Source organism: Aphelocoma coerulescens (genome assembly GCF_041296385.1).
Source record: "Aphelocoma coerulescens isolate FSJ_1873_10779 chromosome Z unlocalized genomic scaffold, UR_Acoe_1.0 ChrZ, whole genome shotgun sequence".
Classification (NCBI taxonomy): Eukaryota; Metazoa; Chordata; class Aves; order Passeriformes; family Corvidae; genus Aphelocoma; species Aphelocoma coerulescens.
This window is the reverse complement of record NW_027184085.1, coordinates 34,233,625-34,253,132: the sequence shown is the minus strand read 5'-3', so window position 1 is coordinate 34,253,132 and position 19,508 is coordinate 34,233,625. Positions and strand designations below refer to the sequence as shown.

The window sequence follows — 19,508 nt, the reverse complement described above, 5'->3', positions numbered from 1 at the left end:
TTAATGTGGTGGGCTTTTGCTTAAAAACTTTTAAATAATGGTCTAAATTGCATGATTTCTGTGCACCTCAAAACCCAGATCTGATTGGTTTTTCTCCACTTATCTCATGAACTGACTGGCGTGAACTACAAAACATGCTTATTTCTCATTTGCATAAGCATATGCATATTACAAATAGTATGTCCTTCTGGAGGGAGAAATGCAGGCTCACCTGCATGCTGCCATATTCAGTATAGGCTTGCCTCTGTGTTTGTCTTTTGCTGCAGATTCCTTGAATTATCTCTTGGATACTCTCAATGCCCCTTTTCCCCCACACATATATCTTGTGGCATCCCAAACGTTAACTAGATAAAGTTATTGCTACAGCCACTGTTCTTCTGTCTTTCAGGATAAGAAAGTTTTGTTACCCTTCTCCATCCTTTGTGTCCAGTAAGGGATACTGGCTATGCTGTAGCTCACTGAGAGAGTACCACTGGGATATCACGAGTAATTAGAAGGTCAGAACTCAGGTGTAGTACGCCTTTGCAGTGCCACTGTGGCCACTTCAGTTAAAGCAAACAGGACATTTAGGGTGGTACCAATCATGTAGATTAGCTCTGTGGAATATTTGTATTGTAGCATTTTATTTGATATCACCAGAATTGAAGCATAAATGTGTAGGCAGTCTTCATTATTAGGAGGTCACCAACTTGCTGATTTCTTTTCCAAGAGACTGTTACATCTTCAGCCCTTAGAAGAAGGATTTGATTTGGCTTCAGAGATTCTCTAATCAGAAAGGTAAATAGAAACCTTGGGTTCAGTCTTAAACTTTGCCAGCTGGATATAGCCTTCCACTTTCAGAAATATATTTTCTGTGCTGAACTTCCCACAGTGCCTTGAAAAGGTTTAGTTATGCTCAAATCCATCTCTACCATTCGCCTGTTTTCAGTTAGCCTATTCTTGTAATTAGAAAAGGAGATGTTTACAGAAGAAATAAAATGTTTTCAAGAGTACACTGGACAAATTCAACCAAACCATGCATTGTTTATGTTCTATATCTTTGTGTGTGTGTGTATATATATATATATATATATACATATTCTGAATGACATTCCTTTTACAAAGGTTTGCTGTGGAAATGCTGCCCCTGAGAATTTTTTGCACCATTTACTCAGTGTAGTCCTCATCATCTGTATACCAGGTATACATGTATACTCATGTGAATTAGCAATCTGTTGCTTGAAATCCCCAAGGGATACCCTGGATACAGATGGTGACTTTTAGTTGATCTGTGTCTTACCAAAGCAAGTCATCAAGCTACTGATAGTGACAGGACTGTATACATGCAGTCTCCTACACGGCTCATTGTCTAGGCACAGCACAAAATTATGCTTGAGTAGGTACTGAAGTTTTGATCATGCAAACACCAGTAAGCATTGACCCTTATGTGGTCATTCCTACCTAGATTTTTCAGTTATGTTTTGTGATCAGTTTCAGCCTTAAAACATGAGAGACCCTGAGGAAAAAGAGGCAGCACTCTGACTGCTGAATATGGATTTCAGAAGAGAGATGACACTGGGAAATTATAGTCATTAAGACAAACCTTCAGATTTGAAGTAGTAGATTTTGAATGTTGAATCCCACAGAAAACACTTACAAATAGGGTCTGATTCCATTTATGTATTTTATATTGTCAGTAGCACTGGTTCTATTGCTTTTTTGGCTTGCATGTTTTTCAATTGCAAGAAAAAACTGAAAATTACACCTACTCTGTTTAATGAGCTAGTAGAAACAAATTAATTTTGAAGATGCTGAATGACAGCTGCCTAATATCTTAGAATTAAATTTTACCACTGGAAAAGAAGATTTGCTCAGGTGTCACTTGTTTGAATATGATATTACAAATAACCTAATTTCAATTCTTTCAGGAAAAAGTAGTGAAAATATTTTCAGTCTACATTAAGATAGCATGTTGATACTCTCATAGCTGCAAATACTTAAATAAAAATGTTTGTGTTGTTTTGGAAATTTAATTGGAAATTAAACATTTCTGCCTTTTTGGCAGGAGGCTCAAAATTGGTTGTTTAATCCAGGAGTATATAGACAACATTTAATAGCTGAATTTTCTTTCCTAAAAGGAAAAACCTTTTCTCTACCTCCTAGAGAGCAGTTACCACTGTGGGCAAAAATAGTAACATTCACTGCTTTGTTACAAATGCAAATGGCTGTTAATGGTTTGAGGTTTCATGTTTAGAGGATGCAAGAAATAGGTCACTTTTGGAGTAGTAATGATTCTATTTCATGACAAATGTGTCCTTTACTATTGCTTTCTGTAAAATTCATTAGGAAATGCAAGAGCACTGCTTCTGTAGCAAGACAGCTCATTCCTTAAAGACAGTTAATCTGTTAATGAGTCAGAGAGACAAAGAATTATTCTGAGAGGGGTGCAATTTTAGAGGGAATTATCAAGGTAAAAATGTAGGTTTTGCCAAAACCCACTGCATTCTGCTGTTTGAGGGTTTTTTCTTATCTTTGTGGTTTTATTGTTTAATGGTTTGAGAAACGTCTTTTCAGTCAGTTGAGATGTCTACATAGTGCCAGTTCTAAAACCTATGCTCATAATCCATGTAATGAAGATGAAATCACGGGGATTTCCCTCTTTTCTCCATCCTCCCTCTTTCCTGGCAAATTCCTCTGTGTCAGTTGGAATAGTTGGCTTCTTCCCAGAACCAACCTTAGGTATAATGCTGCTCTAGGGAAGAGATTATCTTTAATGTTATGCTTTTCATATTTAAGTAATTGAATTTTCTTAAAGTACATATTACTTTACTTTCAAGCAAATAACTTAAAATTTTTTATATTGGTTTAAATATAAATAATAGTTGTTCGGGATGACTGTATTTTTTAGGTAATGATTTATATTTTGGAACTTCAGCCTTAATGGAACTTGTGTTACTGCTAGGTTTTTCTTAGCAGTGTGTTACCCACTGGAATTTTGAAACAAGGTCCACATACCCACGTTCAATAGCTCGTGCTGGGGTCCATGCTGATTTTTTATCATCATGGCTTAAGCTATTAGTGTTGCTGTGGTCATTTAAAATCATTACTACTTTCCTCCCATATTTCAAATGCACTCTTTAATGTTGAAAAGAAGTGATGTGTAGGAACCTGTTCTTCACTGTAAAATGACATGGGGTGTGGCAGCCTTGAGCTACACAAAGAGGTCCAGTTGTCTGCTACTGGTGCACGATGAGTACCATTTATGATGAGTGCTGCCAAAATGTCATAGTAATGGTTCATTTTTCCCAGAATTTTAATATGTATCTTGTAGCTCTTACTGAAAGTGCTGTTGGAATTTTTCTGCAGCACACTGTGGTAAATCTCACTGCCTGTTCTGCATATGCTGTATGAGGGTGTTCTTTGATGAGCAGCTCAGTAAATGAAACTGCAACAGGTAGCTTGCTGTGGATCTGATTATTGCAGCTTTATTGATGGCCTCCTTTCATTCAGGAAAATTAAAAACTGGGACACAGGCAACAGATTTTTGATAGTGGCTCATTCACCTGCAGGAGCTCTAATTTGCATTAATAAGGCAATTGTGTTGGTCTGGACCTGTGACAGCTCACACAGTTCCTGACTCTGTAAATACGTGTGTGGGGTGGTAGATCTGTGACTCCTATGCATCAGGCTTGGCATGATCCCAGAGAAGTTTGGGTTGGAAGGAACTGTTACAGGTTATCTAGTCCAACTCCCCTGCCGTGGCAGGGACATCTCCAACTAGATCATGCTGCTCAGAGCCCCACACACCTGACCTTTGGTGTTCCCAAGGGTGGGGCATCCACCACCTTTCTGCACAATGTGTTCCAGTGGCTCACCATTGTAAAAAAATTCATTGCTATAGCTAGTCTAAATTTACCATATTTAAGTTAAAATGATTATCCCTTGTCCTATTGCAACAGTCCCTGCTAAAAAGTCATCCTCCAGTTCTCATGTAGCCCTCCATTAGGTACTGAAAGGCTGCTATAAACTGTCCCCAGAGCTTCTCTTCTCCAGGCTAAACAGTCCCAAATCTTTCAGCCTGTCCTTGTAGGAAAGGTGCTCCATTCCTCTAATCATGTTGGCGGCCCTCCTCCATACTCTCTCCAGCAGGTCCATGTCCTTCCTGTGCTGGGGACCCCAGAGCTGGATGCAGCACTGCAGGTGGGGTCTCACCAGAGCAGAGCAGAGGGGCAGAATCCCCTCCCTGGCCCTGCTGCCCACGCTGCTTTGGATGCAGCCCAGGACACATTTGGCTTTCTGGGCTGTGAGTGCTCATTGCTGGGTTGTGTCCAGCCTCTCCTCCACCAGCACCTCCAAGTCCTTCTCAGCAGGGCAGCTCTCCGTCTGTTCATCCCACAGCCTAGATTGGTTACCAGAGGTTGCCCTGGCCCCGGTGCAGCACCCTGCAGTTGTGTGCATTTGTAGAAACAGGCAATTAAAGAAGACCAGCTTTCATGGAACATTTTAAGATTGTTCCTCATTCTTCATGTTATAAGGACATGAAAAGCAAGATCTTGTTTTGAAAGTGAGTTGTTCTTGTTGGGTACATGGGTACTCCAAGTTGCCAAGCATATATTGGTAGATAAATGTTGTCTTCAAAATGTCCATTTTTTTTTTCTTTAAGGAGACTTCAGAATCAATTGTTAGTAGGTTTAGTACAAGCTATTACAATTCACAATGTATTACAGTTTCATAATTTTCTCCAAATTGCTGGAATAGGAATAGTGGAAGAGAGTTCCTTATTACACTATGGTTATTGGTAGTGCACAGTTGTTCTCTGATCCATTCAGAAGTGATGGAGCTACATAAATTAAACGCATGGCAGTTTTTCTTTCCATAGCACTCACTTGTCTTGCAATTTGAATGCCCTTAGAAACACCCTGAGAGAAACTTACTACAAGGGCAGGTATTGTTAGGATAAGGGAAAATGGCTTCAAACTGAGAGAGAGTAAGTTTAGGTATTAGGAAGAAATTATCTACTGTGGTGGTGGGGAAGCACTGGAACAAGTTGCCCAGAGAAGTTGTGGATGCCCCATTGCTGGGAGTTTGGATGGCAGTTTGAGCAACCTGATGTAGTGAAATGCGTCCCTGCCCCACAGCTGGGGGATTGGAACAAGATGATCTTTAATGTCCCTTCCAACCCAAACCATTCTATGGTTCTAAGATGCCAGCAGCTCAAATGTTGTGGAGACTGGTCACTTCAGGTTGATTATTCCTACCCAGTAACGTGAATATCAGTGGATCTCCTCTGTGCACTGTTTTGGGGGAAAAAGTAGGTTTTCCTTTGCCCTTGCCCTGGAAGTTGTCTTTCATTTAAAGCAACTGGTAGACAAAGGTTTTAAATACAAGCTCAACAGCTGAAGATTGGTGAAGTGAGTTTTTGGTGAGCTAGAGGGAAGATACCACTACCAGCAGAGCAGTTAAATTATGTCAGAGAGTTCAGCAGCTCCCCCTCGAGGAAGTTGTAGGCTGCAGTGGAGTCATCCCTCAGCCTTATGTTCTGAACAAGTCAAGTGGTGTCAGCTGCCTTTCCACCACGCTGGTTGCCCTCCTGTGGACACATTCTAGTAGTCTGATGATCTCCTTCTTGTACTGAGGTGCCACAGCTGCACATAGGACTCAAGGTGAGGCTACGCCAGTGCAGAGTAGGGTGGCACAATCACCTCCCTTGACATGGTTCTCCATACAGCCTATTCTGCAGTTCCTGTATTACATGTACCCTGGTATTAAACTCAGAAACTAACTGTTCTCTCTTGGCCAACTTTCTAGTGCTTATCCAGTACCAGGTATCCTAATCCGCACTTTATAAAAACACTTAAAATATTTGTGAACAAGCCCAACTAATGCCCTACTTTTACACATTCTATTACAGTCATCGTTTGCCCCATGAAAGACAAGCTTTGCAGTTAGCTAGATCTCTGCTCTGCTAAATATAGTCAAGCAAAATCTTTGAGGGAACAGCAAAACTGTAACTAGAACTTCAGTTTTTGCATGTTGGTGAATTCAGAGTGTGGTTATATGGCTGTCTAAACTGACTTGTTCAAAGACTACTGTTGTCTCACCTTGCTTCATTGACACCAGTACTTAATGTCTTACTCCGCTAGTCTGGCTGATCCCACTGACCTGTTGATTTCAGAAGGGACTGAGACGAAGAATTAGTCATGTTCCTAAGGATTTGTCACTGAAGTGTTTCATTGTGGGTGCAGACAAGTACCAGCTGCAGGTGCCCCTGGCTGCCTGGCTCAAGCATGGGCTGCAGCCATGTCCCCCTTCTGTTGAGGTGTATCTCTAGGCAGCTGAAAGATAGCAGGAAACTTGCAATGCAGGAAGGAGGAAACAAGTAAAAAAAGTGCATGTAGGCTGTGCTGGAGAGTTATTGCTATGCGATCAGTGAGCTTTTTTTCTTGCTGCAGTAGTAGTGTCTTGCTGTGATATGCTCATTCCCACTTTTCCATCTTTGGTGTAGCCTTGGCTTAATAGAGGCACATATACAGACAGGCCCACAGTCAAGCAGCATGTGTTTCCAGTGTGGTAGAAGCAATGTGAAAGTAGGGACTTACTCTGAAAGCTGGTGGAAGTACATCTGCCAGCCTGTGATTCTGTGTTTGATTAATGGGGGAACAAAGGGCAGTTAACCACTGCAGAAACTGCTGTTATTCTGTCAGCAGACGTCTTCCCATAACCTTAAACTGGATATGTAGTTGTCACTTTCCTAAATTTAGCCGAAATGGAAATGCGTCTTACTTCAAAAAAGTGTTGGTAATAGAGGAGCTTTTTACATAGATGATCTTGACAAAGAAAACAAACATATTGGATATTAGTTAGTGTTAATATTAACTTCTTTCTTTGAGAGGTCAAAGTGATTTTTTTGCTCATGTTATATAGGGGACTTTGATGAGGAGCATATAATTTTTCCTGTCAGAGATCTGTTTGAAAGAGAAGCTTGTGTGTTTTTTATCTAGGCGCCAAAGAGTTAATTTTACATGAGACTTTTTGGTCTCCTGTCATCTTTTTGTCAGCTTTAAAGGTGGTATAGTCTGTAGTCTGAACTGAAGTCCAGTCTTAACTGCATGCATTGTTAATCACATAAAAATTTTGAATTTACAGTAGGATTTTTTATAGGGTTGTGAAATTTGTAGGGTTCATGGTTTGGTATGTCCAGATTTTGTTTCCTAAAACCAGTGCAGGATTTCTTTTCTCTTGTGTGTAACTGGACTTACCAAATCAGACTTCACATGGTACTAATGCTGTTCATTCCATCCCTCTAAATCTTTCTGTAGACTGTGATCCTGTTTTGAAACAGTCTGTAATATGGAGACTATTAATGGTCCAAATACTTGCCAGAAACTCAGATATCTTAGAAGTCCATGCACTTTAAAAAAAAGTCAGCTTTCTAAGAATGCCTGTGTACAATCATGAATATGTGAATATTTCTAAACTAGAATGCTTCTGAATTTTAAAAAGAAAATTTATGCAGTGGTTAAACCTCAGTGAGTTTATTTCAGTGAGTCAGACTTCTATGCTTCAGGGAGAAAATGGCAGCTCCCAACATTAGGAGAAAGAATTTTGGCAAAGTTTTTGTTTCTTTGGTTTTAATTTCAGGGTAGGGCAAACCCTGATTCTCCTGACTAAATTTGTCTTCCACATGGATATGCATCTTTTTTGTCATATGAATGTATGAACAAAACAACTTCAGGCAATAAAATTTCTGCCTAAACTCTGTAACTAATGGGTAACTTTGCTTTTTCTGAATGACTCTTTGGTATTATGCAAATGATATGTTCTTAAAAATTTGTGCCTTTAAAAAATACTGCAGAGTTTCACTTAAAGAACAATACTATTTAACACCCATTTGACGTGCTCTATGAGCGAAAATAATGATGGAGAAATGCATTTTCTTTACCTATTGTGCAGGTTTATGGTGTGCACATGTGGCTATAGATTTTCCTTCTGGGTGATTGTTCTTTGTGAGCTTGTGCCTTCTCTTTTATACAGCTGAGTTTAATGCAACCAAAGGTTTTGGCAAGTTGAGATTAAAAAGTATTTGTCCAGCAAAAGGATCACTTATTGTGATTCACAGTACCTAATTGCAATCAACATTGCCATGATTACAAGAAGAATGTTGTTGCTCTTGGACAGGTGATTTTTCAGGCTTTTGGCTTTTGGCAGGCTCTGGTTTAGAACAGCTTAATTGCCTTCTTCCTCCACCTTTGGAATCGAGCTACAGTGTTGAAAACAGGCTGATAAAAAATAATTTTTATTACCTAGATACCTTTTAATATTCCCCAGGTTACCATGTATCTTTTGAGCAAAGTGGTCTGCAACAAGATTCATTTGGAGTGGTGTTTAAATAATTTTTTTAGATTTTTTTAAAAATTGAAATCCTGTTTTCAGGAAGCTGTAGGCAATAAAATATCATCCTGACTTGGAGAGGTAGCATTGGAATATACATACCTACATCCTTGATTTCCCAATATTTTTAATGTAGTGTACTTGAGGCATGCGATGGGTCAGCTCATTCCTGTCCCCTGAGTCAGAGGATGTTTTGGTCGTCTGAAGAGGCAAGGGTAACCACATATGGCATCCACAAAACCAGCACCACTTTGTGCATGTGAGCTTGTGGGAAGAGAGGGATGTTTCCTTGCAGGTGCAGAGCTCTGCATTTTCTTTCCAGCTGTGCAGGGCTTGTCAGACAGCAGGTAAAGCCATCTTTGGCATTTAAAGCTTTGAAACAATAGATAAATGAATGGCTGTGGTAGGAATCATAAAATCCAGGCACAGCAACACTGGAGCAGAAGACAAGATGGTAGCTGGGTTTCCCACAGTTGGAAGGAATAATCTTTACACGTCAGGTAACTGCTCAGTAATGGCTGATTTACGTGTGCTTTCTGGAAATGATCTGTTTGTACTTACGTCTTTAAAATCAAGAAAGGGAGCTAGACCCTCTTAGTAGCAAACTGTCTGCTTGCTTACCAGCCACCCAGTTTACTGTACTCTAGATAACGCAGAAGCTTGAAGTTAAAAGCTGGAATTAGACATACTTCTTTTACTTTAAAACCTCAGTTTGTTTTTACAGTGTATGTTTGTGGTGGGTTAACCTTGGCTAACCTTGGTAACTCACTCTGCCTCCTCAACAGGGCAGGGGGGAGAGGATAGGGTGGGAAGGTTCATGGGTCAGGATACAGGCAGGGAGGTTGCTTACCAGTTAATATCATGGGCAAAACAGACTCTTGGGGAAAATTAATTAATTACCAGTGTGATTCCATTAAACTATCCCCTCTTGAGATGTGTTTGACATGGATATGTTGGACTTCTATTCTCCTACCAGTGTGGTTTGCTAGGCAGTTGAGACTCTGTTGTTGGTGGTAATGTTTTACTGACATGCTTTCCCTCTTATGACAGATGATGGTAATGTCAGATGGCACATCGTTTTCTTCAGGGCAGAGCCTTCATCTCCCCAGCCTTCCCAGTAACTCACTGTCTTTTTCTGAAGTGAAGAAGAAATCATCTCATGGGCCAAAGGTGAGACTTATTTTACTAGATGATAGTTGAACCAGTGGTGATTTTCCTGATAATTAAGTTAATTTAAAAAAAATTCTAGATTTTTTTGCAATCTTTTAGTGTAGACCAATGATAGCAGGTCTTGATATTTCTTTGCTGTGTACGTACTGTTTGCCATGTGAAAATAGTGCAGTACAAGGATGGCTATGAGAACAAGTGCCAGTGAAGGTTCTCTGGTTTTTGTACCTGTAAAGTTGTTTTCCTCCTTTTCCAGAAGGAATTGTGGCAGTCTCTTGTAGTATTAGGGGATTACAGTGATGGAAGTGTGATCCATGGAAATGTAAAGATTCTAGATAATACTATAATAATAATTTCATTTATTAAGCATTTTTAAGGATAACTGTGTAGAGTGAAACTTGAAGTTGTGTCCTTTAGGATTTTTTATTTTGTTTAAATTCCAGAAGTTAATTCTTTTCTACATGTTTCAAAGACAGCAATGTGTCATTGGTCTCTAGGACATCAAATTGAATGCCCAACTTAAAATATGGTAAAAAGGGATAGTCCAAAGAACCTCTTGAGTAATACAGATGAACTTTTCTGAAACAGCAGATAATTTCTTGACATGAAACAAACCAATGCAATGGGAAAATAGCATTGTTGTTGTTTATTCAGGTAAGAAGTGCAACACAAGCCTTTTCTTTGTTCTGTTAAATTGTTTGGGTTTTTATTTTCTTCTGTCGATTTGAATTATGGTACTTAATCTTGCAGTGCATGTACTGCAAGGAGCAATACCCGTTTTTATTAATAACTTTCATGTTCATTATCTGTGCCAAATCTCATATCTTGCATGAATTGTCAGGTAATGAATTAAGGGTATGCCTATGAAAAGATAGTAGGGATACATAATAAGCAAGGACAGGCAAAAAATGTTCTTTGACATGTTTCTGCCTGGTGTGTATTGTACATCAGGGCCTCACAATCTCTAATGCAGGTGGTCTTGCAACATTTAAAGAATACATGGAAGTGTGGTTATTTTCCTAATGAGAAGCAGAGGTATAATCTGAGGATTAAACTGAAGGTGCTTACTTTGGCATGCTAAAATGAGTGTTTAATGCCTCAAAGGAAAACAGCTGGCTACATCAGATGCTGCAGCAAGGTGCTGCTGGTTAGACTAGGATGTACCTCCATCTACTTGGATACCAAACAAGAGTTGATCTCACACTTTTCCATCTCTGATAGGGGTTCTTGTGATGTTGGTAGGTAGCTCTCTAGAGTTCATTTTCCAATCACTTCTAAAGAGTTGGCTGTAATGTTGTTTCACCCATGTCTTGCTTTGCATGCCAAAGGAGGTGTGCTGAGGCTTGGGTTAATAAGCAACTCAAACACCTCTAGAAGGACTTCAAAGAGGTACTGACATGATACTGTGTCCTGTACTAATGCTCTGCCTAGTAACCATGCACCATGGTAAGTCCTGAATCTCTCAATGTTTTGTAAGCAAATGTTAACCTGGGATGTTATTTTCCAAACCACATTTAGACAATGAACTTCTGTCTGATGTGGAAAACTGGCAAGTGTGGAGTGTGATGAAGTGAAGCAGTGTGAAGCGTGTATTTGCTGCACTAGGCCATATAAACTAATGCTTGAAATCTGTCATTTCTTGCTGAAGCAACTCAAACTTATCTCCAGAGTTTGGCCCATAGCATGCAGTTAGGTGAGTCAAACCTGAGGAGGTTAGACATACATGACATCTCAGGATTCCATCCCTAGAATTCTTAATAGTGGGGAGAGGTGTTTTTTCAGACACTAGTTTTTGTCAGTCCAATATGTGGATATCCAATATGTGGCTATTTGGTTTTTCCTCTTCAGCCTGTCCAACTTGGAACACACACTTAAGAGCAGTTGTTCTTTTATCTCATAAAGAAAGACTTGTGAATATCTGCCTTGCTGAGAATCATAAGCTGTTCTTGAGAAATGGAAACACAAGATAACCTTGGGTTTAGTGTAACAGTAAAGTTTGCGGGTTTTTAATAAGTTCTTGGAGCTGAAAAGCCTTGAATTTTGGTGTTTAGTGTTTTTGTTCTGGTTGGAATGCAGGAAAGTTCCAGCAAATGTACAAGTAGATTTTTGTTTTTGTCTTTTGGAGTAACCCCAGTGATGGAAAAACTTCAGTGTCCAAATTTCATTTAAATATGCCTCTAGAATAAGAGTTGCAGGAAAGTCTTGATAGTTCTTGGGCATAAGTTGCTTGTACCAAAAGTGTACTCCAGATGTCTGTACTGGGTGAGTTTGGGATTTTTCTGCTGCAGCAATAGCCCTTTGATGTGCTTGGCCTAGTTTTGGTTTGTTTTGTCTGTGAATACCACAGTTAACTTTGAGGTCAGTTTTAAACTTTGAGTATGGAAAAAACAGAACCTTATGCTTATCTGTCTGCCACTGCAAAGTACCACATAAACTTTATGGTTAGATAAGAATTTAAGTAACAACAGTAAAACCACTGTAACAAAGTGGTATTCTTGGTTTAGCATTCACTTATGAAGAATACAATACAGTATGAAGTAAGAGACAACTGTCAGTTTCTGTCACATTCTCTTCTGAAATATATATTAAATAGAGATGTTTGTATTTCTGAAGTGATTTTTTTCGTCTAATTTAATGGAGATGGTGTTAGTGAGCCCCGGTATTTTGATTCTAAACCAAGAGCTTTAATCATGGAAATACAGATATCTGGCAGAAATGTATGAAAACTTTTACTTTATGCATTTTTTCAGAATATAAGAATAGCTGCAGGCTGACTGCAGATACTTGTGTTGCTTTAAATCAGTGCTATTACTATGCCTGTTTGTATTATATAAATATTACATGCACAGAATAGAGAAGCAGCTTGGTTAGGTTTTTGGAGGGGATGATTATGTCTTTTGCGATGAACTGTAGTATCAGCTGTAGTGAAATGAGATTTATTTTATAAACAAAGAAAACAAAAGCTCTTATTCCTGTGTGTGGCCAGATAAAACATAAGTTGTTTCATGCTCCCCCAGTTGGCCTTCACTGTTAAACCAGTGAGCTTTGTAATTCTCCATCTGCTTCTGATTCTTCTGATGTCTGATCATAACAGTTTGGTGGGCTGGGCTAAGTTGAAGTGTGGAAAATTTTGTAAATTTTTGTGGGAAGCAGGTAAATTCACCTCCTACCCTACAGTATTTTTGGAGGTTCTCAAAATATTGTAGTTCACTTTCTTGGTTTTTTTGCCTCCCCCTTCCCCCCCCCCCCCCATCAGCTAATGTTTTCATTCAATAATAAACAAGTTTGTATTCAACAGAAATTTGAATTTGCTTTTACTTTTGGGAAAGGAATTACTTTTAGGTATCTTTCTTCTCTTTTCCTCTTGAGAGCAATAGGCATATTTGAGACTAATTCTAGTCCACTGGCTTAATGTGGACACATAATTTCAATAGGCATAAAATTTTTTAATTAAAAATGAAAAATAATGCACTTTTTTATGATCACTAGTACTAAATTTGTAATCTAAACTCAGAGTACAGTACACTGACAAGGCCATGCCAATGTGCTCAATTTAATGACTTCATAAAATATAATGAACTGCTCCTGCCCTTCTGCTTCCTCCACGCCTCCCAAATGCTCCATTTCTTAATTAGGCTCCTAATGCCTGTCAGCAGTTGAGGTTTGCAATGGTTTCCAGAAGTTACTGCTTATTCAAACTCACATTAAAACAAATTGGGAGTTACATTTTGTGGTGTGAAGTCAGAACCCAACTCTGTAATGTGTACAGTTTAGCACCATTTTTTGCCCTGTAGTTACAGAATTGTTTTAATCTGCAAGTGTGTTACCTATTGAGCAGCTATCACAGTCCACTTGTGTCTCTCAAATATACAGGACAATGTGCTCTGTGATTTAAACCTAATTTCATGAGCTCGTTAAGAAATACAAAAACACAACAAACAGTGTTGGTTCCCTTTGCCCAGATTAGTCTATAAAGTGAATTCACCTCCCAAATCACAAAGTTTCTTAGTTTATGACATATAACTCTTAATCCATGCACTTGGCATCCATAAAAAAATAAGGTTACCTAGCTGAGTGTGAGGGTGCTTATCCTTCCTCCTCTGTCACAATGTTGGCACACTCTGTTTCACAGTGGGAAATGTGAAAGCCTGAGCAGTCCAGCTGGTAGTCAAAGTTGGGCTTTTTCTGATAAGCTGATGCTTTATGCCTTCCAGATTGGAGGTATGGTTTATGTAATTCCTGTAAGTTAGAACATGGTGATGAAACTGCTGAAGATGATGGCTGCAGGAGATAGCAATTTCCAGGTGAACATGGTAGTGTAATGGCCCTTTACCTTTTTCTGGCCACCTGTCCTGCCTACAATATGCTCTGTGTGCTCCCAGAATGCATCTCAGGCCTTAGCATGAGCTGTGTTGGCCAAAATCTGAGCAGGAATTGAGTGCACCAGTCACAGTAGCACAGTGACTTCCTTTGCTGATAAAATCTTAGATTTTTATTGTGCTTTCTAAAATACATATTTTTAAAGATATGTTAGCCCCTTTCATATAGCAGTACTAAAAATCTTGAGATACTGTATGTACATGATATTACTTGGCTTAAGATGACATCTGCAGGTATTTTGACATGCCTGTGTTCCTGTATTATTCTTTTACATGCTGTTTGTTATGCAGCATACCAAAGGCTAACATTGACTTGGGTTGCTTGCGTATTTGATGAATACACAAATGTAAGCTATGGTGTGCAGATATCTTACCTGTCAAAACCCCATGATCCCAGTTTTTCACATGAACTTGAGAAAAGACTGTTTTGTTTTACTTAATTTACTCTTATTTCTTGCAACACTTATTAAGGTGGAAAAGAAAGAAACATTTCAACACATTGTCAGATTCTGATAAATAAGAAAATGGTTTGAAAGTGCATTCTGATTTTCATTAAGATCTATGCTGTGCATGATATGAATACTCAGCCACTTTTTATCCCCACCAGCATTCTGTGTTCATCAGTAGGTTCGATATAACTTACTGGTGAATATAATTTGACTTTTTTCTGTCCTACAGATTTTATGTTCCTCTTGCTGTCTCCTCTGTGTCATTGTTGGCTTCTTTTTGGGTCATTGCAGAAATTAAGGAAATAAGAAAAGATACTCTTTTTACTTAGATAATGAATGCAGATATAAAAGCAGTGGGTTGGCTGCCTCTAAGAAAGGGTAATTCTAAGAGAGCATGTAAGAGGGGTGTATCTCATAAGTATGTCACATATTTGTACTATGATTTCTATGAAAATATCAGCTTCCATGTTGTAGGAAGAGGAAAAAAGTCTGCTTTTAAAATGAAAAGATGACAGATCTCAAGTTTCTTTTGGTTTTAATACTACTGTGCCCCAGAACCATTTTCACAGATCTCATCTGTTGGAAAACCTCTAAAATGAGACTGTCCTTCTGAAATGTAAAATACATGTGCTATATGCAAAATAATGTGCTATAAGGAGAGCAGTAAGAGAGATAATTTTTCTGTCTAGTTTAGTAATGACACATGTTTTATTCCTCCCCAGGGCCATACAGCTCTGGCATGATAGAACGTGATGTGACACTAGAAGCATTAATAATTAGTTCATAAGTCAACTTTTAGTGCTGGTCTTGCATCAAAGGAAATAGTCAACTTTTTTTTATTTTTGGATCTTAAAGAAGAGCACCAGGAAAGGTCTTATGACTCAAGTAAAACATCTCAAGGAGTGCTAAGTGCTTTTTTATTTTTGTTTTTTAATTGCTGGTGTGGGAAATGAGGAAGTGCTTTATGTTTAGATATTCAGATGTCATTATAGTATTGTTCATTGTTGATGCTTCTGGCCAATGTTAATGTTGATATATGTGTTATATAAACATACAGCTAGTTTACCAAATCTGACACAAAAATACATTTGCAGTACATATGCAAGAAGCATCTCATAAAAACATGCAATTGAATAATTTATGCATCACTGTGTGGAAACTCAGTGTATCACTAAATAAGATAATGAGAAAGGAAGAGCATTTCTAAGTAATTATTTTTACTTAATTATTTCTACCTATTGCTACAGAGGAGAAGGAAGATACTGCAGATTCTAGACATGTTTTGTGTAGACCTTTCAGGTCCTAGAGTATTAAACACTGACTTAACACATCCTGATGGGACAAGTTATAAGTAGCTATGTATGAACAAGGAAGCACATCAGTGGATGTAGTCTCAGTCTTCCTTTCTCCTCTAATTGACATGACTTCCATTAACATGTTAATTCTGCTTCATTTTCTTGGGTAGTTTTTTTTCAGAGCAGTTGTACTGTGTGCATTATTTTAAAATTAGTCAGCCCCTGTGGAGGATGAGGCTGGCCATGTCCTGCTTTGGTCCTTTACTTTCTACTGCAGTTCTGCAGTTCTGTCTGTGTTGTGGGTAAAAGGGTGGTTAAGTAAGGTAGAAGGCAAGCTGAATATGTTTTCCTCTCTACAGTTCTGTAAATCTGTGGCAGTTTTAGATAGCCAGATACACCACATCTACATACACATCTGTTCTAGGTAAAAGAAAAGGGTGTATGCAATACACATTAATGTGTTTCTTTCTAGAAGTTTCTCACTTTCTGGGTAACATACAGATAGAAATGCTTATAATCAGCCTGGAAGAAAGGAAGCAATGTAAACTTCTCGACCATAGGTTCCTGTAAATTGAAATGTCACTTTGCAGATTTGAAGTAGTATAAAAATGGACCTTGTCTTGTATAGAGTGGGACATGTGTTTAGTGTTTATAACAGTGCAGTTAGTCTACTGGGTGTCTTTGAGATACTGAGAGCCCACTGCTGGCAGTTTCAGTGAAAGCGGGCAGTGCTGGAAATGTTCTTGTCTTTTAAAGATTGCCAGGTGTTAATTCTCAGAAGAAAGGATCCTGTATGACCTATTCTGGATGATTCCTTCTCGTCCTAGCTGCAGATGACCACTTTCCTTGCCACGTCAACTTTTCAAATTCAGCTGAGTGAGGAATGATACTGCTCTGCTGCTTCTGGTTTTATCTCTCTTTATAGGACCTCTGAGTCACCACATTCTGAGAAACACTTCTCACTTAAAACAGTTCTATTAAAAAAAAATACAATTAAAGGCTCAGTAGAGACTCCAGTATTTACAAAGAAGGAAGCTTTTTCAGCTTTAGGAGGTTTTCCATAAAAAGGCAGTGACTATTGTCTGTCCAATCAAATCTTCCATAACTGGGCTGGACCCAGAGTTGTTACTGTTTACGAGGAAAAAGATCTGGCAAAACCTGGAAGATCACAGTAGAGAAGTCAAACTTTCCCTGAAATGTCATTGTGTTTTCCTCTGATCCTGTAGTAATTCTGTTGACATCTTATGTTCATATCTTAATTTTTCTTTGTGTTTTTATTTTACTCACTGGTAATGGTGATGATAAACATTTCCTAAACTGCCTTTATGTTAATCTTACAAGGTTTTTTAAAAAGACTGGTATAATGCCTAGGATAAAAACTAACTTTTGTTGCAGATACTGACAAGCAGTGATAACTGCTCATGTTCCACCAGTTTGTAACAGATATTTTGACCAAATGTAGGGATTTCTATCTGTTCTTATATAGTTATTGCTATTCCTGGTTACTCACCTGCAGTTGCAAGTTTTTAATATGAATACTATGTCTTTATTGTGTCTACCTTTTGAGGATTTAAGGGTTCTTCCTTTTTTTTTTTTAAGTAAAATTTTGCATCTTCCCTTTGCAGGACCCAGCTAGGATCCTGAACATAAATAGCAGCAGCAGCAGCAACAGTTTTTCAAAGATTCAGAAGTTAACAAAGGAGCACAAAGAAAAAACTTCTAAAGACTCAAAAGAACAAAAAAGTGCCTTCAAAGAACCTTCCAGGGAACATAACAAATCTTCCAAAGAATCCTCTAAGAAACCCAAAGAAAACAAACCACTAAAAGATGAAAAAATGGTTCCTAAGATGGCCTTCAAGGAACCCAAACCGATATCCAAGGAGCCAAAATCTGAAAATACCCCCATCCTTACCATAACATGTGGGCAGCAGCAAGAAAAGAAGACTCTCACAAAAAGGCCCTCTGTGCTGGACGCTGATGAATCTTCTGCAAGAAAAAGAAAAAAAACCAGCTCAGATTCATTATTTAAAAGTTTTCCTAATGCCCCACCACTGATTCTTACTTGTTCAGCTGACAAAAAACAGACAAAGGATAAATCTCAGCTCAAGGTGGGGAGAGTCAAAATTGAAAATGATGCACTGGAAAGGAAGACGCCTTCTCTGCCACCATTTGATGATATTGTAGATCCCAGTGATTCTGACATGGAGGAAAATGTGTCCTCCAAATCTGACGTAAGTAGTTGTTTGGTTTTGCTTAATACTTTAGTCAGTGCTTATTGAGTATTCCCAGACTGCAGGACTGTGCACCAAATTTGTGTTCACCCCTTTCTTTTTCCTGTCTACTGGCAGGTTGTCCAAACTGAAGGATGTTGATGGCCGTGTTCAAACTTATGCTTGTTCTAGTTGAATTGTATTGCCTATTCAAATCTACTCAATTACTAAATGTCAACATTATGGCAATGAGCATATGGGAGATATCTATAGACAATATTGCTCTTTTGACGTTCTTTATAAATTAGCATTTCTTTTGAGAGAAAAGGAAATGGATTTCAGTGCTTGTATTTCACATTCTAAATCTTTGTTTTCAGGTTTTAGAGTTCAGTAAATCCAGGATATGGTTGCAGTTATATCAGAGAGTTACTTTTTTTTTTTGCTAAAAGAGGCAGTTCTGTCAATTATGCCAGTCTTGTGGAGGAGGAGGAGTTCCTAGAATCTCATTCTGATCAGGAGAATCTGTCCCAAGTAGTAGGCTTACCAAGAAGAAAGACATTTTATTGGAAATTTGCTTTCTTGCAAGTATTTGTCTACTGTGCCTGCTCATCTGTTTCAAGTGTGATTTGCTGTTCAGTTTTGTGATTAAGACTAGGACTTTAATCATTCACCTAGCAAACTTTGGTTTTCAGAAGCATCTTTTATAGAGACATCTAGAGAAGGAGGGGCATGGTAGGAGAAGCCTTGTTTGGTGCCATTACTTGTGCTTATGGATAGAGGTGAGATGTGCATGGTAGCGAGGAATTCTTCCCAGCCTTTCCTGTTAAATTCTCTCGTTGCTCCGTTTTCTGATTTGTGCCTTTGTTATTGCCATCAGATTCATAACCCTGCTTGCCCTCTCTGGAACAGACAATAAATGCCCTGCTGCATGGGAGGTGTCAGCATTAGGTTTTTAGTTTGCAGGAACTTCCCAAGAGGGAGAAGGTAATTTACTTTTGAAGTGACCTTTTAATGACTGGTCCCTCAGGGCATGCAAAGGCTGTAAAATTTAGAAGGTATACAATAGGACAGACCCTGCTTTACAGTGTGACACTGGGGATACTCTGTGGTTGGAGTGGCATTCTCATTATAGCTTGGAACTTAACCAGTGTGTCTTTTAACCTGAAAATGTACACACTTGTCACTCTTGATGTGAATTATTCTTCATGTTCTCAAAAAGCTGAATATTCTATTTTAATTTGTCACTAGCCTTGAGACACGCTATTTATCCTCAGTATAGCTGGCTAGTTAAAATAGATTTTTGGATTTCCTGTTTATTCAAATAAATGCCATGTAAGGGCACATACACTTTTACTGGGTGCAGCAGTTCTCTATTTTTTTTCAAAGACAGAGGAATTGAGACAAGAAAATCCAATGTAACTGGAATTTTACAAAAGGTTCTGCAGAGGTGTATGCTGTGTAGCAACTTGCAAATAACTGATATGTGAAGGATATCTGGACAGTGGTTAAAACTGATCCTTTTTAGTTGCTGATACGTGTTTCCCTCTTCGTTGTCTTGCAACCTCTTGTCCACTACCAATGGTATAATGGGAGCACCTCTGTATTTTTCATAGGCTGACACAAGTACACTTCCAAAAG

At 38.6% G+C, this 19,508-nt stretch overlaps 1 protein-coding gene across 1 annotated transcript in view; it reads left to right on the top strand.

The window, feature by feature from the left end:
- MLLT3 (MLLT3 super elongation complex subunit) overlaps nucleotides 1–19,508 on the top strand; it is a 124,178-nt gene that overhangs the window by 68,158 nt on the left and 36,512 nt on the right. The window contains exons 5-6 of the mRNA XM_069001878.1: nucleotides 9,421–9,540; nucleotides 17,286–17,891. Of these exons, the coding sequence (XP_068857979.1) occupies nucleotides 9,421–9,540; nucleotides 17,286–17,891 (726 nt within the window). The remainder of the gene's footprint in view (nucleotides 1–9,420; nucleotides 9,541–17,285; nucleotides 17,892–19,508) is intronic.